The sequence below is a fragment of the Oryzias melastigma genome, linkage group LG5, assembly GCF_002922805.2.
Source record: "Oryzias melastigma strain HK-1 linkage group LG5, ASM292280v2, whole genome shotgun sequence".
Classification (NCBI taxonomy): Eukaryota; Metazoa; Chordata; class Actinopteri; order Beloniformes; family Adrianichthyidae; genus Oryzias; species Oryzias melastigma.
This window is the reverse complement of record NC_050516.1, coordinates 26859548-26882858: the sequence shown is the minus strand read 5'-3', so window position 1 is coordinate 26882858 and position 23311 is coordinate 26859548. Positions and strand designations below refer to the sequence as shown.

The 23311-nt window shown below is 35.5% G+C and overlaps 1 protein-coding gene across 1 annotated transcript; it reads right to left on the bottom strand.

The window, feature by feature from the left end:
• Positions 1-13467: 13467 nt before the first annotated feature.
• Positions 13468-18339, bottom strand: alas1 (aminolevulinate, delta-, synthase 1). Its single transcript, XM_024269910.2, has 11 exons — positions 18173-18339; positions 16938-17169; positions 16677-16859; positions 16441-16584; positions 16076-16295; positions 15559-15743; positions 15289-15468; positions 14730-14894; positions 14014-14282; positions 13764-13926; positions 13468-13628 (listed from the first exon to the last, which is right to left on the bottom strand). The coding sequence occupies exons 2-11, from the start codon at positions 17137-17139 to the stop codon at positions 13468-13470; spliced, it is 1872 nt and encodes a 623-aa protein (XP_024125678.1). The 5' UTR covers positions 17140-17169; positions 18173-18339.
• Between the last annotated feature and the right edge of the window lie 4972 nt (positions 18340-23311).

Sequence of the window (23311 nt, the reverse complement as noted above, 5' to 3'; positions counted from 1 at the left end):
CAGCCGCAAATAATTTTACAAAAATGTTCCTCTTTAATTGTTTTCATGAATTCTTTCCCTTAACTCATTATGTAATATCACTACTGAGAAAGAAATGGAATCTACAACATCAAGTTTGTTACATAATAGCACATGGTAGCCTGTTGCATCCGCGAGGTTTCCTACAAGGCGGATCTTTTTCCTTCCCCTCCAACAGTTTCACCCCCCGCCCCCTAAAAAAAGAAAAAAACAACAACCTGAAGCCATGAAAACATCTATACCGCGGCAGAAAGAAAAGGCTTTTTGGTGGTTCAGTAGAATACCCATAACAGCACAAGCGACTCAAAAAGACAAGACTCACTTCAAAACATGACCCCAAACAGGTGATAGAGATCATTCAGGGATGCATCAGCAGCTCATGATTTGCTGCAGGGGATTTTTCAATTCATCCAAAAATGTTTCATTATCATTAACAGTTGTGCTTATATGTTTACATACCATGGAAGAAATTTAAACTTTTGGATAATTTTATCATTATAGAATATGAATGATAGCACAAAAAAAAAATTCTATTCAAAGTTAGTAGTTGAGTTGTTTACCTTTTTAAAATCATAATAACAGAAATTTCCCAAATGACTCTGTTCAAACGTTTACACACCCTGATGACTTTGTTCTGAAAACATGTACACAAGCTGATACAAAAGGGTTTAAGTTCCTTTTTTTATTTGTTTGCCTGTAATCGATGTGTTTGCACAAAAGGTTTTGGAGTTTCTGGGATCCTAACAGACCCTTGCATCCTTTACCCAGTCCTGCATTGACATTTCTGGATCCTGAGTTATGGAGAAAGCTAAAGAGCTGTCAAAAGATCTATGGGGAAAGGTAACCGAACTGTACAACATAGGAAAGGGATATAAGAAGATATTCAAGGCCAGTCAGCAGTGTTCAAACTTTGATCAAGAAGTGGAAAATGAAGGGTTCTGTTGAAACCAAGCCATGTTCTGGTAAACCAATTCAAATCTGTTTTATTCATAAAGCCCAATTACACAACGCAGTCGCCTCAACGGGCTTCACATCGGTAATTATCCAAAAACATAACATCAGTCATAAAATATAAACAAAAGCTCATAGCTAAGCTAAACTAGGCTAAGCTAAGCTAACTAAACTAAACTAAACTAAACTGGCAATCCCTGTCCCTAGACCCTTCCTCGAGGAAAAACTCCTTAAAACAGATTCTCTGACAAAAACAAAAAACAATAAAACCACATGAAAGAGGGATCCTCTCCCAGGAAGTACAGGTGATGTACCCGGACTGTTAAAGAAGAATTAGCTCATCTAACTCTACAACTACATGTTTGAATAGTGTAGCAGATGGGCTTCATCCAGATGGAACTGGGGGACAGCTGGGGACGGAAGACGAGCCAGAGGTGAGGTCCACCGTCAACAAAAATTTCTGCCACATCTGCCAGAAAAATCATTAGGGGTGCAAAGAAAAACCCAAAAATGACTTTAGCTGTGATCCAGGACTCTGAAAAACTGTGTTGTGATGTTTCAAGATGTACAATAAGGAGACACCTAAACAAAATGTACTGCATGGTTTAGTCACCGGAACAATCCTACAAACTTCTGGACCAAAGTCATTTGGAGGGATGAGACCAAGATAGGACTTTTTGGCCACAACTATAAACATTTGGAGAGGAGTCAACAAGATCTTTCCAGCATTCCTACTGTGAAACACGGAGGTGGATCGTTGATGGTTTGGGGATGTGTAAGCTACAAAGACAAGAAACTTGATTAAAATTGATGGTAAGTTGATCAGAGGTTGTTCATGGCACTGTGACACTTCAACATGACAACAGTCCAAAACACAAGACCAGGTCCTCCTCTCATTGGTTCCAACAGAATAAGGTGAAGGTTCTGGAGCCTCAATATTATTGAGCCACTCTGGGGAGACAGACAGTCTAAGCAAGACAGCCCAAGAATTTAAAGGAACTTGAAGTTTTGTGGCAAGAAGAACAGACTGCTTTACCATTAGAGAAAATAAAGAAATCCACAAGAGACTTTAAGCTGTTTTTGATGCAAATAGAGGCAATACAAGGTATTTAGAACTAGGGTCTGGCAACTTTTGAACAGGGTCATCTGGGAAGTTTGGTTAAAAAGGAGTTAATGCTGTTGTTTAACAATAAATGGATTAATCCAACCACTAAATATGAGTTTGTGTTCTCATTCATATCTCTAAAAAAGCCTAGAATGCATTATTTCTTCCAGGGTATGTCAAGTAATGAGGACAACTGTAACAGAAACAAACTAAGAAGATGCACTGATTTGGGCTTTTCTGCTTGATATTACAGTAAAATGTGAACATTTGTGTAACAGATTCTGACACCTCTTCATGTGTATTCAGATTATACTCAAATTAGGTTCAAGCTGGAATTTCCATCTATTTCAGACTGACATACTCACAAGAGTATCAGGAAGAAGATTGATCAGAGTAAAATATTCTGAGTAAAAAAAACAAAAACTTCCTCATCTGTTTTAAACCCACATTGTTTTTATTCATAAAACCTGATTTCAAAGTTGAATACAGTTCAGTGATTTATCCATTGGACACAGCCCTGCAATCTGAGCTCACTGTTATTCACACAGAAGGAGTGGAAAAGTTGTGGAGAATAAGTGCTGAGTCATCTCCCCATTATACATCAGAGCAAGAGAATGAGCGCAATAAAAAAGCAGACTGTGTTTTCTTTAGAATGGGAATGCCGCCATCATGCTGAACAAGCTAATTTATTTAGTGGCTAATCGCACATTGTGGCCATAAAAAGGTCAATCAACCATTTATTGTTATTTATTAAATCTGACATGTTTTAATTTTTTTGTTAAAAAACAGAGTTGTTTTTCAAAAGGTTAAAAATAGTGTTTTCCTGTAGCTTAACAATAATTTTTAATTTAAAAAATATATATTTTCAATATATTTACAAGTAGACATACCTGAAGGTTTATTCTGAATGAACATCAAGCCCTTCCAAAACTGCCTGCCTGTTTTTGATTGAAACAATTTTAAGTTGCAGTCTTTCTTTCTTTTTTTAGTCATATTATTTTAGTTTTAAATTCATCTTAAATGTACGGTGGACGAGAGCCACCATCACAGCAAAAGAAAAAAAAGGAACAGCAAACAAAAATGAAAATGTGCAAAAAAATATATATATCTGCAAACAAAAAGCAATTTCAGCAAAAAAATGAAAAGTCACTGTAAACATTAAAGTGATCACAGCAAAAATAAAAAATAAAATAAAAAGATCTAATTAGCCAATACTAACATTAACTGTGAACAAAAACGAGGTGATGCAAACAAGAAAGCTACAACGGAAGTCAATCATCTGATATTGTTATTGCAGACAGACACACTGGAAGTGAACTGGTTTTTGCTGTGAGACAATATTTAATTAATCTCTTGATTTTGTTAACCAAGTTTTATTTATTTATTTATTTGTGTTTGGTTCCTCTGTGCTTTATTTTGAAGGCCATTGAAATGATAACAAGTCTGACTTATTTCTTATCTCTTTTGAGGTCAAGAGAGATTAAATGTTGAGATCCAGTTTGACCAGCTGGTTTAACAAAAATCCACAAAAAGTTTTGTTGTCTTTTTGCTTCTCTTGCTTCAGTCTCCAGGACTTTGCTCTCCAACTACAGGATTGGGTTTCTAGAAGGAGATAGAGGCTTCTGACTATCTCTTGACCTGTTAACCTTGGACTCAGGATTTTTTTTTGCTGAAATCATTGTGTTAATGCTTACTAAACATTCACACTGTAGTGATTCTGCTGCTTCTTTCCGTATGTTTTTCAGTACATAAAACTCAATCACACTTTCAACAATTTCTGCAATCTTTGTATCAAAACGTTCAGCTTGTTCATAACGTTATTGTTTATATTTTTTTTGTATTCATAAACTTAATAGTTTTTTAAATATGGAGCAAAATATGCCCCTTAGGAAATGACTGAGAAAGTCTTCAAATTTCAAAATTTTAAGTAGAAGTCTTTACATTTATATTAATAGGCTGTGTTTTAATATTTTATAGTAATTTATTTAAAAAAATTGAAGTTTACTTAATATTTTAGCAACATGCTAATGTTTATGGTTAATTTGTTGTCTATGGGTTCTTTTTAGGTTTATTTAGAGCTTAGCTTCTATTTTAGCAACATGCTAACCTTTTTGACTAATGTAATTTATTGAGACAATTTTGGGGTTTAGCTAATATTTAAGAAATGTGACAGCTTTTTTTGCTAATTTGTTATCTACTGAGGTTTTTATGCTAAATTGGAGTTTAGCTAGTATTTTAGCATATTAGCAAATTAGGGATTTTTAAGCAATTTTAATACAATTTTTTCAGATATTTAAGTCAACTTCAGCGCTCTTTCACAGTTCTTTAACAACATTTCCAATCTTTTAGCAAATTTAACATTTTGCAAGTAGCGTTTGCATTTTCAGCAAGTAAAGTAAATTGCGTCTCAATTTTCAGCAAAAAGGTTTAGCATCTTCAGCGACTACTTTCAGCATAAAGAATTCACGCTAGCATTATTGCTGGTAATGCAACTTTTCTAGTTTCCTTTTGCCATTGTCTTTGAACAGTGTTTGCTTGGGTGACTCTGAGCCTCTCCTACAGAAACCTCTGATGACTTTTCTCAGTTCCTGCCACTGAGAAGTTCCTCTTTTGCAAGGCCAAGTCAAACGTGAAGCCTTTGCATTGAAGTTTAAACCAAGTCTCAAAATCTAACACATTACTGTCTGAAACTATCATTAATCTACTTTTATGCAAATTGTGAAGCTACAATGATACAGAAAGCTTTTATTTTTACACCTAAAAAACATAAAAATAAATATATTATAAGTCTCAAGTTGAAGTCCCTATTTCTGCTCTGAAAAGTGTCTCTATTGGCCATCTGCTGCTGTTTTTACTTACAGATTTATCAGATCTAGAGTTTCTGTCACATCCAGAGTTTAGTTTTTTTGTTCTTTTATTGTCTCGTCCTCTGATCGAGGACAGCGCCTTTTCCTTCTCTTCCCTTCACAACTATTAGCTCAAAGCAAAGTGTGCAACACTGTAACAACAAAGAATGTCGTTTCATTAATATATGGAAATCACTGCAGGATAATTAGGACATAAAAAGATGCTAATCTTTGTGCACGAGGGTAAAAGGTCAATGCCTCCGCCATCTTTCAAAAACCTTTTACCTGATTGAATAGAAATTTCTAGAGAGTGTATTTAAAGGGAAGAGTTGTGTAGAGACAAAGTCCAAGAGTTTGTATTGCCTTTTCACCCACAGTGTTATCACAGTGCCTTCCATACACCGTGAACTATCTCCTAAAAAGGTTTTATCGGTTACTAAAAGGGCTAGTCCATCACTTTTTTCTACAAGTGAAAAAATTCTCTCAGAGAAGGATTTGTGTTTTATCAGCAGGCCTGCAGGAAGAGTGTTGTAATGGTTGGCCTACAAGGAGGAAAAGGAATTCCTAACATTATCAAGAGAGGTTGTTATCCTCCTCATCAGCTTTTGGAGTCACGCAAACATACGAGTATGATGAACTCAGAGGAGACTTCTTCTCCTCCAAAACATGTAAACACACGTAACAGAGTAATCCTTTCTCAATCGAAATCTTATTATTAGAATTTTTTTGCTCAAAAATGTATCTTACAAAATAAGAGTCAAAAGAAAAGCCTAATTCTGAGCAGGAAACTAAAATCGGACATGTTTCCGTAAAGCTCTGTAAAGGAAGGAATGTCCTTTGTGGACGGTATGCTGCTTTGACGCAGCCGTCTTCCTTGAGCGCTCAATCATTTACTGCAAATTCTGAGTCACGTTTTTTCCAAGTGTTGCAACAGGTTTAAACAAAGCTCAAATTGTCTTAGGAGATTCTCTGTTATGACAGGGTTCTGGTCTGTAAGAGCAACTGGGCTTCAAATACTCCAGTATTTCAGCTCTGGACTGAAGAGCTGAACTTTCTGCAGCTCTGTTGTGGCCTTGACAGTTTAGGGAAGCGTTTGTAAGCAAGGACAGCAGGTTTAAAGGCCAGAGGGGGAATGCCCCGCTGGTGAGACTGGAGCCAGACCAGCTTGTCTCATTACAGCATTTTGTTCTTCCACTCAGCAGTGTTGAAACTGAAGCAACAATGTAAGCGAACCATTGTCTGTTATGCCTTATGTCGCCCTTCTAAACAAGGCTTTGTTTAAATAAATCGACAACAATCGAATCAACAACACTGCGTCAAGAATGTTGTCATGGCAATGATCATTTATTTCTACGTAATCTTATGCTCTGCCGAGTCAAGGAGGAAATGTCTGCAGCTGGTAAATGAATTATAGTGCACACAGAAACGGCCAGCGCGGCCTTGTCTTAACTCATTAGTAACTGAGGAGAAAGGAAGTCTTTCAAATTATGTTCAGGTTTTCAGTAAAGCTGTAATAAAGGAAGGAGCAGGAGGAGAATGTAGGCAGTTTAATGGGTGTAAACGTATCATGTACGGTGGCCCTAAAGGGTCACAGACAACACTTTAAAGGGTGATTCCATTCTCAGCCCAGATTAAAAAAAATGTTGTTGAGTTGTGAACTTCAAGTTTTGTGTTGTGGTCCTAAAGTGTTGCATGGTGAACCTCAAGTGTATCAACCCTAAAATGTTGTGTTGTGAATTTAAAGTGTTGCATTGTGATCCTAAAGTGTTGTATAGTTAAAGTGTTTTGTTGTGACCCTAAAATGTTGTGCTGTGAACTTGAAGTATTGCATTGTGATCCTAAAGTCTTGTGTTGTGACCCTAAAGTGCTATGTTGTGACCCTAAAATGTTGTGTTGTGAACTAAAAGTGTTGTGTTGTGACCCTAAAATGTTGTGTTGTGACCCTAAAATGTTGTGTTGTGACCCTAAAGAGTTGTGTTGTGATCCTAAAATGTTGTGTTGTGACCCTAAAATGTTGTGTTGTGACCCTAAAATGTTGTGCTGTGAACTTAAAGTGTTGTGTTGTGAGCCTAAAATGTTGTGTTGTGACCCTAAAATGTTGTGTTGTGATCCTAAAATGTAGTGTTGTGATCCTAAAGTATTGTGAATTTAAAGTTTTTTGTCGTGAGCCTAAAATGTAGTGTTGTGATGCTAATGTGTTGTGTTGTGACCCTAAAGAGTTGTGTTGTGATCCTAAAATGTTGTGTTGTGACCCTAAAATGTTGTGCTGTGAACTTAAAGTGTTGTGTTGTGACCCTAAAGAGTTGTGTTGTGATCCTAAAATGTTGTGCTGTGAACTTAAAGTGTTGTGTTGTGACCCTAAAGAGTTGTGTTGTGATCCTAAAATGTTGTGTTGTGACCCTAAAATGTTGTGCTGCGAACTTAAAGTGTTGTGTTGTGACCGTAAAATGTTGTGTTGTGACCCTAAAGAGTTGTGTTGTGATCCTAAAATGCAGTGTTGTGATCCTAAAGTATTGTGAATTTTAAGTGTTTTGTCGTGAGCCTAAAATGTAGTGTTGTGATGCTAAAGTGTTTTCTTGTGAGACTAAAATGTTGTGTTGTGAACCTAAAGTGTTGTGGTGCTGTGAACTTATTGTCGTGTTGTGACCCTACTGTTGTGTTGTGAACTTAAAGTGTTGTTCGGGGCCACCACAATCTTGCAACAGAGAAGCTGCCTTTTTTGATTTCCAAGAAAAAGCAGTTCAATCGACTCTAATACATCCTAGAAGTCGTCATCTTGTCATGATATTGTTTCCCCTTTTTTTTTTGCTGTAGCAGCAACTTTACTGTCCCATGAGCTAATATTGACATCAGAACTAATTGAGTCTACTTCTGCTGCCTTTACTGGTATTATTCTGAGAGAAATGTATTTAAAGTCCCACACTGATCATCTTTTGCTCTATTTTAAAAGCGTCCCCCGTGGTCTTTTCATAGTCATGATGTCATTTCTAGCCAAAATTCAAAAACCTGTTTAATTTACAAGGACATAGTTTCTGCAGAGGAGCAGTAGTTCATCAGAAATTCACTTCTGAGTTGCAGACATGGCTGCTGGCATACCCTCATTTCTAGGCGTGTTGGCAGAAATCGATTTAGCGATATATCGCAATATTTTGTTTGGCAATACTTGCATTGATATAAAATGCTGACAAGATGATACTTAATTCATTATTTATGAGCATCCCTCAGAGTCTTACTTTTGATTTCCAACTAAACCCCGACCCCTAGTTGGCAGCACAACACACTGAGCCTTTTTGAGCAGCTCTACAAAACATCAAGATCTTGCAAGATACACCTTGTGTTAAATGTTCAGTCACACTCGCGGTTTTTGTTGTTATGGGACATGTGCTGCTTAGTTTTCACTTGGAATGGGTACCCAACCGAAACTGTCTGGGCCACTTTACTGCCAGTATTAGTATACAGTTGCAGTGCTTAATGCAATCCTTAAAAATGTTCTGGTACAGTCTTAGGGTATATCGTGAGGCATGTATTGTGATATGTATCGCATCTTGAGACATGTATCGTTAAAGATATCATATTGCAAGACATGTATCGTAATTTGTACCATTTCGTGAGACGTGTATCGTGATATGTATTAAATTGTGAGACATGTATTGTGATATATATTGTATTGTGAGCCAGACATATATCAGGATATGTATCATATCCTGAGACATGTATCATGATATCTATCATATCACGAGACACGTATCGTGATATCTATCATATCGCGAGACACGCATCGTGATATGTATCATATCGTGAGACATGTGTCATGATATGTATCATATCGTGAGACACGTAACGTGACATGTAGTATATCGCGTTACACGTATTGTGATGTGTGTCATATTGCGAAACATGTATCGTAATTTGTATCATTTCGTGAGACGTGTATCATGATATGTATCATATTGCGAGACATGTATCGTGATATGTATCATTTCGTGAGACGTGTATCATGATATGTATCATATTGCGAGACATGTATCGTGATATGTATCGTATTGTGAGACAGACATATATTGGGATGTGTATCGTATAATGAGACATGTATCGTGAAATATATTGTATCGTGAGACATGTATCGTAATATGTATCATATTGTTAGACATGTATCGGAATGTGTATCGTATCGCCAGGCTTTCCCCAATATACGCCCCTATTCATTTCCCATCATCCCTTTGTTTACACACATTCCTGCTATCTTACAACCCTCCACAACCCCCAACAAGAGCAGAGCAGGAAGCTTGTGGTTTGCTAACTGTGGCTTCTACGTCACAAAGTCAGTTGTTGCACATTTCCAGTCAAATGTAGAGGATGCGAATGATTCCATGTTTTGTTTTTGCTTTATAATAAATCATAAAGTGTAATAGGATTAAAAAATGAGAAATCCTATGCAAAAAAATGTGAAAACAAGCACAAAGTTATTGTGATACTTCTATGTCTTCATCACTAAACAATTAGTTTTGGCCATACATAAGCTGATTCTAAACTTACTTCATATCAAACAAATGATTTTGACACTGTTAAAGTTTTCCTGTTACAGTTGATAATAAAGAACTGAAAAAACACTTTTTTAAAAGTATAAACTGGACTGAAGAAAACCAAATATTAAATAAACATATGGGAGAACAAAAATTAGACATTATGATATTATTTCCAAATTCCTAAATGTATTTTACATTTAAATATCTGACATAGTTTGCTTCCAATCTGGATGTTTTGACTGAGAGAGGCAGAAGGCTTCATATCATCATGATGGCACCTTTTAATATCCATGTCATTGAGCATGATGCGTGCAGACACATCTTCACATATCAGAGCAGCTGGAACAGTGAGGCCATCAAATAGCAACATTCCTTGAAGCCTCAAGGACCGACAGTTATCTTGACCCTGAAAGCAGCAAGAACAAGGATGCATTCAATGTCAAAAACAAGCTAACCGTGAACTTAGACTGAACAAGTAATACGGATTAAAACAACGATGTTAAGTGACACCTCACAGTAGAATGTTGAATTTTCTTCTTACAATCGGTCTTCAGAGCTGGAAATAAAATGCTGGCTTACAACCAAATGACACGTGTATTTCTGTGAAGCATGAATGAAAGGACCTGGGGTTGGATTTCAAAGAAATCTAATCTTCAAAGCTGCAGTCCCAAGAAAGGATGCATTGTGTTCAAAATCCAGGTGCAACAAGAACCATCTCAAACAAAGGCGAGGAAAGTTTGAACCTCTGTATTTCTGAAACTGTAAAGACTTTAACCACAGCCTCATACGACACATTACTCATAAAATGTGAAGAATTTCAACAGAAATGATAAAAGAACTCCACATAAAGAGTGAAAGGGATGAACGATACATATATCTTTCTGTGTTTTGACAAAAGTCAAAATAGAAAGTGACATTTGGTCAGCTGAGCGCCGTGGCGGCAGTCACAGGGCCGATCATTTCTGCTTTTCAGGGCCAAAATAAGAGGCTTTGATCATCATCACTTTGAGGTTGACCGTGACACATAATGTCTTCATGAAGGCGCTCACATGGTCATTCATCAGTCCCAGTTAAAGCCTGTAATTTCACCGTAAAACCAGAAGCAGAGCCTGAGTTGATGGGAATCTGCACAGTAAAGTAGTACTCTGACTCATTGTGGTGCTTTTTAGGAGGCATGTGTTTTTACACCAGATCTGTAATACAGAGAAATGTGGTTTTCAAATCATGAAAAAATGTTTAAAAAAAATTAAGGTTGAGGATGAGCTGGTTTTATGCTAAAACAATCTTTTTTTAGTTTTTTTCAGGGAATTGCAGACATTTTCTAACTAAAAAAGTATTACCTCACAGAGAAATATTAACATTTCTGTAATCCAAAAGTTTTGTAGGATTAATTTAATTTAATTATTTTAATTATTTTAATTATTTTATTTATTTAAAAGGGGATGATGCAATATAAAAGAAAACCACATGATAAAACAAGATGAAACACATGGTTTTAAACAAGCCAGAATTCATTGTTTTAATTCTTTGAAAATTGGTTTTAATCTGTGGTCATCTGGTCATGATGACACAAAAATCAGCAAAACACAAAGAACAATAAAAATGTACAAATGACAGATATGTTAAAATGTTATAAAAAATAGAAAAGGATCACAAATCAAACCTGAATGGAGCCTCTTTACAGTTCTAGCAATCAAGTGGTGAAAGAAAACAACAAAAAAGGAACTTTAACACTTTAATTAAGTAAAGCTGAAAGCTCTGATGCAACCTTGACGACAACTCATTGCCCAAAGGTTCAGAGGAAGCCCAGATTGCTCAGAAAAAAGGGAATCCTTAAAGGACGGTTCACGAAATCACCAAGAGAACAAAGGAAAGAAAAACAGGAAGAACATTTGTTTATTACACAAAACACAGTAACTATGGAAATGACCCAAATCAAGATGCAAAAAAGCAAATTTGCTTTAAAAATAGCAACCTTAAAAACAAAGCTGCTTCTACATTGAGTGTTTTTCTGATACTTTCTGGAGTTCTCATTTTTAATATGTAGCACTTGTTAAACACAAAAACATAAACACGGAAGGGGTGGAATTAAATAAGTTTGCTTCCCCACTAACAAGAAATTCATAAAATTGTATTTATCAATCATTATGTCTATTGATTCAATACAAATATGTCAATTAATGCATTTCTTTCAATCCATTTATGACTAAACATCTTAATTAGGTTTGATATATATTTTTGATTGCTTGAAATAAACCAATAAACCAAAGTGTTTGTATGTATTTAGGCTGTTAGACACATTGCAATGGATCTGTTAAATCCTACTTAACAGTAAACTAAAAAGTTGGTAGAATGAAAAGATGTGCTGAGCTTTACAAAATAGAAAGTCCTCTTTTTTTCTTGAAGCCCCTGTACCATGAATCTGTTCCAAAAATAGATTTTTTTCTATATCTTTGTATCAGCTAACATATCGTTTTACCATGAGGCTGTGGGGATTTTCAGTCTACTGACAGAGCAGCAGCCATGCAAAAAATAATAAATAAATAAGCATATAAATATAGCGAGTGAGGTCAGATGTTTGTTCTGCAGAAGTTTGAACCACGAGCAAAAAGGAGGAAGGTACTGAGCTAAAAGATTCTCAGACCAATCTGCAATTAAGCAAAACTTTTAGCAGTTTTTTCTCTTGAAACAGTTTTGGAGTCACTTATTTCAACAAATCTTTTAAAAGGATTTAAAATACTGAAGAAAACATCAATGAAAATGGTTGTTTAATGGGACGTTTCTTTAGTTTTTCGGTGCATCGATGTCCTCCGTCTGTTTAATGTCCTCCAACTGTTGCACAGTCTTTTCAGAAGGTGGAAGTGCTTTCATGAAGCAGTGGCAACATCTCTTTTGTGTAACGGCCAGAAGTGTTTTTCGCTTCCATTTTTTGAGCTTTGTGAAGCAACTGCGGCATTTACAACACTTTGGATGCTGAGAATCGGTTGGGCTGGTGGTCATGCTGGTCTGTGATGAAAACTCACTTCAGAGCTTAAGAGATTCTGGTAAAAAAAAAAAAAAAAAAGATAAGTTCACTCTTGTTTGTGTGCAGAGACTGGTTTGATGTCTAAAACAAAAGCAGCTTCTGTCTGCTGGTTTCAGACCCGCCTTATTTTATTTTCCACCATTCAGGTTTACAACAAAAGACAATTCTCTCTTGACCTCTTTCTGTGGTAATCTATTCCAATAATGACGTTTCTATCTTAGCAGCCAAAACCTGACCTCTTGAAATTATCTGCTTGTGTTACCCACAGCAGGGGCTTTATTGTGATGATCTGGATCTCTGAACTGCACTTATGTCATCCCCAGTAAGTTTACAGGACACTGGGTTTGTAGGTCAGACTGAAATTTCACCATGGAAAATACAAAATTTAAAAGCAGTGACCACAGCATCTGGTTTAAATCTAGTGTTAGCGTTTAAGCAATATTGGAAGCATCTGACAAAATGAAAGCCTTTTCAGGAATCTTCCTCTGCCCCAGTTTCAGCACACACTGACGGTGGTCCCTTCAAGTGATAATTGGATTCCTGCATAACGAGTAGAAGTTGACCGCGGTGAAGCAGACTCGTTACAATGACCCACTTTTGTGCCACACATTTTATTTATAAACGTTCCAAATGAAATATTTTTGAGGAAAAAAGAACTGTTTTTTGGTTTAGTCCTGCTTTAGAATACATAAGAAAAAGGAGATTCTTATATTTTGTACTTATTATATTGAAGATTTTACTTTATTTCCTTAAAAATTAACACAAAAGTGGAGATTTTATATGTACAACCTCATCCAAGTCAGTTAAAAACTTTAAAATAAAACAGCAAACAAAGAGTTGATTTCTTTTATATTTTATTTGTAGCTTATAGACCATCTAAAACAAAATATTTAAAATACACATTAGACTTCTTTCCATAATAATTAATACATTCTATGACAGTGATAAGGGAATGAGTTTGGATGTGCCATCTTAAGCCGAGAGCAGTGAGTAGTGTCAGGCGCGGGCAGAAATCGGGTGGCTTAAGCCGCTGAAGTAAGACTTCTCCCGCTCGCTCATCAGCTCAAAGTGCAGCGGCTGCTGGCAGAAGGTGCACTCAGCCGACGAGTGAGGCTTCAACTCCAGACCCACCTCCTTCCATGTCTCAACAAGTCTCTCTGGAGAGGGAACAAAGGAAAAAAAAAAAGGGGGAGAGGTCAGTGACGCTAAACAAAAAAGCTATTGGAAAAAAAACATGTGAAAAAACAGGTCAACGAACAGGTAAAGTATCGAGTTACAAATCTGTTTCTTACCAACAAAGTATTTCATCATCTCCGGGGTGTGGTGAGGAGTTGGAGCAATGCGCAGCAGCTCTTCTCCCCGGGCAACAGTGGGGTAATTAATCGCCTGCACGTAAATGTTGTGCCGACTCATCATGATGTCACACACTTCCGTGTTTTTCTCAGCATTTGAGACCTTCAATAAATAATATCAGGTTAGCTTGGAATCAACGTGAACTTCAAATGTGGAGATGAAAGAATGAATAAATTTAAAGAAGTGTACCCGGACGGGGATGATGTGGCTGGGGCAGTGGACGACAGGTAGACCCGAGTCCATCAGCATCTGTCTCAGCAGCTTGACGTTGCGCTGGTGTTTGCGCCTGAGCGTGCGGCCCTCTTCCCCTTTGAGGATTTGGATGGACTGCCTGGCTCCAGCCAGCAGCATCGGCGGCAAAGAGGTGGTGAAAATGAAACCGGCGGCATAAGAGCGCACTGTGTCCACCAGGGCGGAGGTACTGGCAATGTAGCCTCCCACACAGCCGAAGGCCTTGCCTGGAAAAAAAATAAAAATACAGGTAAGAGGATTGATTTGAGACCTTATTTATTTCCTTATAACTTTGCAGAGAAAAGAACACCAGGATCTCAATAAGAAATAAACCTAACTGCTGGCAGAAACACAGGGACAGAATCAACAGCAGAGTAATTCAATAAGTGCTCAATGAGAGCCCTCGGTCTCCTAGCAACAAGACAGCAGCTCCTGCTTCTTTAAGCCTCTGGCATATTGAGTGACATAACCAAAGCTTAATCCTCAGTGTAATTCAAACACATTGAGCAGCAGGTGTCACACAATTAGGGAGTTTTAAATCAGAAAAACAACAACAACAAAAAAAAGTACTACAAATACAGATAGAAAGTAGTAATTGATAAAAGTATTCATGTTTGAAAAAGAAGTGGGTCAGGAATAGCTTGACGGGACTTCATATTTAATTCTAAATTTACCTAAAGTCCCTGAAACAATGTCCATCTTGTGCATGATGCCATCCCTGTCGCCGATGCCCCCTCCTCTGGCGCCGTACAAGCCGACGGCGTGGACTTCATCTACAAAGGTGATGGCGCCAAACTCATGGGCCAGGTCGCACATCTCTTCCAGAGGACACACAGCTCCTGTGAACAGAAACAGAAAAACAAGGCAGGTGAGATGACTGATCTCTTTAAAACAGACATGACTGTGTTAAGCTACGTTCCCGTCGCCCTCGGCAACGTGTGTCAAAGTAAACATTTTCAATGAAAAGTCTCTCGGATTCATGCATTGCTACGCACGTATTTATGACTGTTTTTGGGCTCATCGTACAAAACCTGCAGCCATTGAACATGCGTTAAAAATAGAGCCGGGAATAAATTAAAAAAATTAACGAATAATTTGCAAACTGGAAAAAAACTTGTCATGATTAATCACAATCAACTTTTTCTTGCTCACAGGTCAAATATCTGGTGTGTACGTAGCTTTAATAGGTTGTACCAATCTAAACTGCAAACTTAAGTTAAAAAAAAAACTCACCATCCATGGAATGGACCGTCTCAAAGGCCACAATCTTGGGTTTGCTGGGGTCTCCCTTTTGTAGCAACTCTCGGAGATGAGCGACATCATTGTGGCGAAACACGAACTTCTTGGCGCCACTGTTCCGGATACCCTGGATCATTGAGGCGTGGTTTCCCCCATCAGAGTAGATCTCACATCCTGGTATCAATCGAGGAAGACACCATGTTAGAAAAAAAAAAAAAAAAAGTGCATTTCAAAAAAACTCTGAAACTCTCACAGAAAACCCACCGGGCAGCATCTTTGCAAGAGTGAACAGGGTAGAGTCATTGGCGACGAAACAGGAAGTAAACAGCAGTGCCGCATCCTTCTTGTGCAGGTCAGCCAGCTCCTGCTCCAGCTCCACATGGAATTTACTGGTCCCAGAGATATTCCTGGTACCCCCTGCTCCTGAACCATGCTTTTGTAAAGTGTCCCTGAATAAAAGAGAAGATGCAGAGAAAAAACAGTTATAGGGAGTATGATCAAGCTGCTTAAAACAAACAAGTGATGTAAATTGTTTGAATACTCTGCACCCACACAGACAAGACTTTAAACAATGTTTATCTAAATATTATCCTTGGTCTAAATAATTCTGTTCTATCTGCTTAGACTCAGGCCTCACAGTTTGACAGGTTTAATCATTAGTGGACGCAGATTTCAAAATGCAAACATCTCCGTCATTACATAACAGACATGGCCCCTAGAAAGTAGCTCAAATGTCATCCGTTTACAGAATACACAAACCAACTTCTCCAGCTTTACTCACATTATAGATTGCACAACTTGAGGGTGTCGACTCATGCCCAGGTAGTCATTGCTGCACCAGACAGACACCTCCCTTTTGTCCTCTAGAGAGCCCGTGAAGTCGTCAGCCATGGGAAACTCCGTGGCCAGACGATTCACCGTCTTAAAGACGCGGTACGTGTGATCGCTCTTCTTCTCCTCGATCTTCTTCTCAAAAAAGTCGTCGTACTGGAAACGGGACACTGTGGCAAAACAGGAAGACAGAAACTCCTCAATATACTGAAACGTTAAGATGATAAATGGACAAAACTTCTGAAATACAACATGAATGTAGAAACTGTTTAGCAGTACTAGTAAACTTAATATAAAGCCACTGAGAAATCGTACTTCTTCCTGGCATGTTGTCCTGAAGCAGGTGGCTGACTCTCTTAGGGCGCTGCTTCAGGAGGGTCTTCATTAGGTTTGACTGCTCGCCTCCTATTTTGGTGCTGGCCAAGCGTGTCTCCTTCAACTGGGCGGATGAAACTTCAGCTGCACAGTTAAGAGGAGGAAAGAATTAGTCAACTGATACGCAATGAGGAACGACAGGCAAAAACACAAGGATAGTGGAAGAAATTCTCAACCTTTCTGGACGGTGCGTATTTCCCGTACATCCTCTTGGTACTCCATGGAAACCTGACGAACAACAGCGCTGTTCTTCTGCTTCATTTCAGCAGCCAGAAAGGGGCATTTTGAGGCCACGTTCTGGCCTTGAGGTGGCATGGGATGACCAGCTGGCAGTTTTGACTCCTCTACTTGTTTAGGAGCTGCAAGAGGGAAAGATTTCCAATTTATTTACAGTGTTCCAACATGATTTTTTATTTGGAGCCTCGTTTCTTCCTCACCTTCAACTTTACTGGAACCCGTCTGCTGATGAGAGGAGGAGGAGCAGAGGGCCCGTGCCATGGAAGGGGCCATGGGTTTAGCAGCCAGCTCCATCATAATGGGGCATCGCTGCGCATACGTGACCAGAGACTTCTTTGTCTGCTGGAAGAAAGCCTGGGGGACGCTCGCCAAAAATGGGCATCTGCGCACTATCACATCCATGGTGAATGGGTCCGTCAACTGCTAGGAACTCTAAAGGAAAGATAGGACACTTCAGGAAAAATGCAAGAGGTCCAGCTGATACATAATAACACCAACATAACTAATATTAACCTTGTGTTTCAGTTACAAGAGAAGAATAAAGTTTGATCAGGAGCAGAAATATGTAAAGAATAAAAAGGAAATAACTTCTGATGAGATATAATCAAAATGCCTTGTTGATCTTCAAGTTTTAACAGCACAATTTATAAATATTAGTTAAGCATCCTTTTAAAGATGATCTTCTATTGTGTTTTATTTAAAAAAAAAAATGGCTAATTCAATATTAACAAAAATCTTAATGACATTTTATCAAAAAATGACGATTAAAAAACATTTTCCTAACCTAACTTCTCTGACTTTTACACTAGGTATCACGTGATGACAGCTTAAATAAATGTTTGAAGATCTTACATATATGAAAAGGTTATTAGGACAACTTTAAATTCCAATGTCAAGCCCTCCTTGGAGTCAGTTTTAGGTAACACTGGATAAAACACATTCCCCAATTCAATATTAAATTGAATAAAACCCTTAATGTATCTACTAATATCGATATATTTAAAATATATAAATATATATGACAAAGAACGCCCATTCTATTAAACTGAATAACGGGTATTTTAAAACTGAAATGAAGATTAAAGTAAACTTTATAATTGAACATTAAAATTGTTAATAAATAATAATAATACAGCTATAGGTGAAAATATCCGTTTTTTAACCCTACTTTTTGAACGATACGAACTAATCCTCTCGGCTAAAGCTATTGTTGAAATTAATTAAAATATTTCAAACAAATAAAACTAGTTACGTTTCCAAAATCAGTACCGACACTACAGCTTGGGGAGTGGTACTGTAAAACAGTCGTGATGTGCACGACAGCCGACCTCTCGTGATCCTTGCCGGCTGAGCTAGCTTAACTTTAGCCGGACTGCTAGGATTAGCTATAAAGCCAGAAATGACGAGGTCCGATTAAAAATGTTCAAAGACTTACCTTTGTAAATGTCAACAGAAGCGCCTAATCCTTTTTTACAATTTTCCGTAACTGACAGGATGGTATAGATGGCTTTCAAAAGATGTAAAACCTCGAAATGTGAACCGTTTCTTAAGAGGAAGGCAAGTATGTCTGCGTTACCCTGCACTGAGGACGAACGAAAAGGACGACGTATATAACAACAGCGTGTGAAGGTCACGTGTCATGCGCAACTCTCGCGAGATAACATTTTTTATTTAAATTATTATTATTTTCACTTCCTATAAAACAGCCCATCCGACAACCACAGATATGCCATATTTTACAACAGGAACCATAAACCTTGAATATATATTTTGAACAATTTTTGAAACATTATTAATTGGGGAAAAACGCATGGCTTGCCAAACAATTTTGTACAAATAACAAACTAAAGACATACACCAAAAATATTGATCCCATTTATTCTTCAAATATTTATATATTCATATAAAATTCTCAAATATAGACAACAATTGTCGTTTTTGTAATGATTTCCTTGAATCAGTACTTCACATTTTCTACCATTGAACATTTTTTTATAAGTCCCAAATTAAACACATTAATGTTATGGTTAATTTCAAATGAATAAAAAGGTAGAAAACAGTTTTAATCTGTTACTCTTCCAATCTAAATTTTACATACATATGTTCATAGTAAAAAAAATTAATCCCAAATTTACTGGACTTTTTTAAACCTTTATTTTACCAGGAAATCCCATTGAGATTAGATCAATTTTTAAAATCAAGTAATACATCCAAAGCTTATAACATTGGAACATGTGCTTTTTTATTTATTTATTTTTTTTGAGTAATGACATCTCTTGCTAAATCCTTTTGTTAATGTTTTTTTTATCATTGCAATTGTTCTTTTTTGCATAATTATGTCTCCATTACTGTCATCAATTGTAACTGATTCTCTATAAGATGTCATTAATTGTTGCTTTCTAACAGAGAACTTACTGGTGATTGGGTTTTGTTCAATAAAGTTAATAAAAAAACTTAAATGAAAATTAAAATATTCATTTTTTTAAATAATAATTTACTGTAGATTTTGATGCTAAAATATTTTTTTCAGTAAAAATAACACAATTTTTTTTAACTTCACGATACACATTTTTTATCTAAAGACAAAAACTCACATTACAAAACTAAATTTAAATTAGAGTATTTTAATATACAGGTTTCTTCTTGCGACACCTGTTGCAGTAAGTTATTGATTTAATTCTAGAAGGCAACAAACATAAAAGACAAACAAGCATTACAACATCAGAGCTTAACATCAAAGGTCATTTAAGGCAATCAAACCCCATAAGTCATCAGGCAGCCCATGTGAATGGCAAATTCTCAATCTCTTCTTCTGTAATAAAGGATTTCTAATGATATTTAATGCATTCGGTCATATGTTCTGTCTGTGAATATGGACAGCATTTTATTTTAATATGTGTCATTCATATTAAGATATTATACATATTTTGTTTCTTGATTTTGATTTTGTGGCTTACTGAAGTTGCATTTGGACTAAATGTGATCTTTTAGGGAAGTGTATAACTTTTGGTTTAAAAAGAGGGTTTGTTTGTTTTTGTTTTTTTTATGTGTTTTTTCCTTCTTCTCAAGAGAGTTTCAATTCTCATCCTACCTAATTATACCAAGAAATAAACTGTGATAGAAGAGACACTAGAATATATGGTTTTGGATGTCTGATCTACTTCTGTATTTCTTCAAATGTCTTCATTAAAGGTTTCTGATTAAATCCAAAGCCTAATTGAAACATCCATTTAGGTATTTTAAGGCTTCTTAATCTACTGCTAAGGTTGTCTGTGCTTGTGGCACCTCACATGGTACACACCAACCATGCACATGTCCTTGATCCAATAAATAAATAAATAAAAAACAGCAACTTAGCGTGGATCCCACAACTGAAGCCATTCTTATTTTTATTTACTGTTGATATTAATAAGTAAAATATCAGCCAAGAAAGTTAGAACACTGGCTCCATTAAATACAAAAATGTTGTGTGGCTCAAGTTTAATACAGTTTAAGGAGGCAGTTATGGGCCCAACAAATAACGTGTTATAAGTCCTTTAACTAAACTGTCCTTTTAACAATTTTTGTGTATGTTTGTGTGAGTGATTCTGCAACAGGGAGCATGTCGTCTATCTATTATTGGCATATTATATTTAGGTCTTAGTCACATATTCAGAAACTGTGACTTTTGCAGGTAGATATTAAAAGAAACTAAGGAACTTATAAACATTATAAAAAAGAATCGTTGTGTTTTTTTCTTATTAATCAAAAACTGAGCACACCATAATTTATATTTTTGTTGATATCATGTGAAAAAATTTACCAAATAAAATCAGCAGATCATTTTATCTTGGCAGGTAATCTCTGTGTCCAGAAAGTAACCTTAACTTTAAATATCTAAACTCCTTCCAGCTGTATGACGAACCATGGCTGTTGTTTTGCTGCCATCTGCTGGTCATATTGAAGTATTACATTTCTTGTGGTTTTTAAAATAATGAATGTGAGATAAATCTGACTCAGAAATAAAATGCTTTTTTCCCGTTAAAATTATAAAAAAGTTAATTAGGAAACAATTTTGGTCCCATATGGATCTCATAAATGGAAGTGTGAACTCATCAGAGGTCCTTGCATCACCAAAATGGAGTCAAATAGAGAAAGTCTCATATTTATGAGAACCTTCAGAAGCTTTTATTTATGAAAGGTTTCCTATCTGACTTTTATTCTTCATGTCTAAAATTTTGATTAAATTATTTGAAATAAATGTATCACTTGAAGGGCTTATTTGATTTTTAAGGTGGTAATATGAGGGCAAAACTACATAAAAAGACATTTGTCCAAGATGCAACATTCATATTTAATGCATTTGTCTGTTGGACTGATTAACATTTTGGTAAATATTTCAAAGTTGTTATTTTTACATAAGAATAGCTCTGTTAAAATTGAATTATTATAAAAAAATAATAAAATCTTTTTCATCAGTTAATGACTTGATGAGCATAAAAACATAAATAAAGTGTATTTTTCAGTCAAAAACTGGACCAAATGGGAATAAATAAGATTACAGTCAAAATTAGATGAATTTTATAAAAAATAAATAAAAATGCAAAAATATATCAGAGGTACAATTATGCATTCCAGGGCCAAACAGACAGAGGAAGAAGAGAAGAATCGTTCATACTTTAGTAAATTAGAGAAAACAAAACAGTAAAATAAAGCTATGTGGACGGTAATATCATACCTAATTTAGAGGAACATTTTCAAATTTTTTATAAACTTTACCAAAAATTATTTTCCTCACAATTCTCAGAATCAGATTCAAGCAGGTTTTTCAGTTACATAAAAAAATAAATATATTTAAAAATGGAATCTGATTGAGAAATTCAATTCAATATATAATGTCCCCAAAATCATAACACAGGTTTGGTCTGGATTGAATGGACATTTAATTAAAGATGATAGAATTCTTTCATGTTTCTATTTTTTGCAAAGTTTTTGATACTCTGGAACATCAGTTTATTTTGATGTCACTCCAGCATTTTGGATTCAGCAAAAAAGTTCATTGATGCAGTTTCAATGCTATATAAGGACATAACTAGTGCAGTTCCTCTTCCTACTAGAGCTCCATCCAGATTTCAGGTAGAAAGAGGAATTAGGCAAGATTTTGATACAGAATGACTAGACAACTTAACCTTTATCAGTGGCAGGAAATCCACTTAAAATAATTCATTTGTATCACTTAAAAAAACACAGAAGAAATCACAAATGCTATAAAAACAGTCTCTGTTCTCCCAAGCCTCAGGGCTAAAATTAAATAGGAACATGTGTGAAATCATAGCAATTCATGACATTAATGAAACAAGAATTCACAATATTCACATTAAAAATGAAATTAAACATTTAGGATTAACAAGAATAATCAGAGTAAATCTGATGCTAATATTAAATCCATAATATATACAAACAAAACGATTTTGAACACCTGGTTACAATTAAATATTTTAATATTTGGCAGCATTCTATTAATAAAAATTGAGAGCATTTCAGGATTAGTTTACCCCACATATACAGCAGCAATTTCTGACACAAATATTATGAAGATGAATTCAATCCAATGATTTTATCTGGAATAAGAAAAAAGCACTTAATCTGAAATGGCAACATACTTAAACTTATAGTAGAGGGAGAGATGAATGTCATTGACTTTGAGGTAATAAACGGTACAATTAAATTACAGTGGCTATGTTTTTTTTTCTATTAAAATACATTTTCAATCTGATTTACCCTTTCTTCATATCTATTTCAGAGAGTTATTGGTTTTGAATTTCTGGTAAAATTTGATTATGATCTACTTAAATTACTAAACTTTCTGAATATCACAAACCATTCTTGCTCTTTTGTAAATTAATCCACACCCACAACGTCAGTCCTATTTTTTTTAGAATGATTTATATATACCGGTAGGTGGCTTTCAAAAATAAATAAAATAAAATAAAACACAATCATAACACTTACATAATTTAACATACTATATATATATATATATATATATATATATATATATATATATATAAACAGTTTATTTTTAACATTTTTTTAATATTTTAGGTCATTTTTTTATTCATAAAAGTTGTTTTCTGAAAGAGAAGCCACATTTTTTTTATTTCAAAAACAATCTCGGGCTTATTTTTATTTATTTATTTTTACAATTCCCTACAAAAATACATAACAGAGCTATAAAGCTCTTGAATTGTTTATCAGTTTATCTGAATGAATGCCTTTGTTTTTATTTTATTTTTATATTATTGCTACTTATTGTTTTGTGCTATATTTTTTATATATTATGTTATTATTATTATTAATCATGTTTTTGTTATCAATAATATATATATATATATATATATATATATATATATATATATATATATATATATATATATATATATATATATATATATATTCATTTAGAACTTTGTTCCAATTTTCTATTTGTAAGATGCTATGCTGCCTTATGTTTTGGATTTCAATGTTTTAAATGGGTAAATGATGTGTATTTATTTATTTAAAAAGAAGAAGAAGAAAGAAACCACGTAGGAGT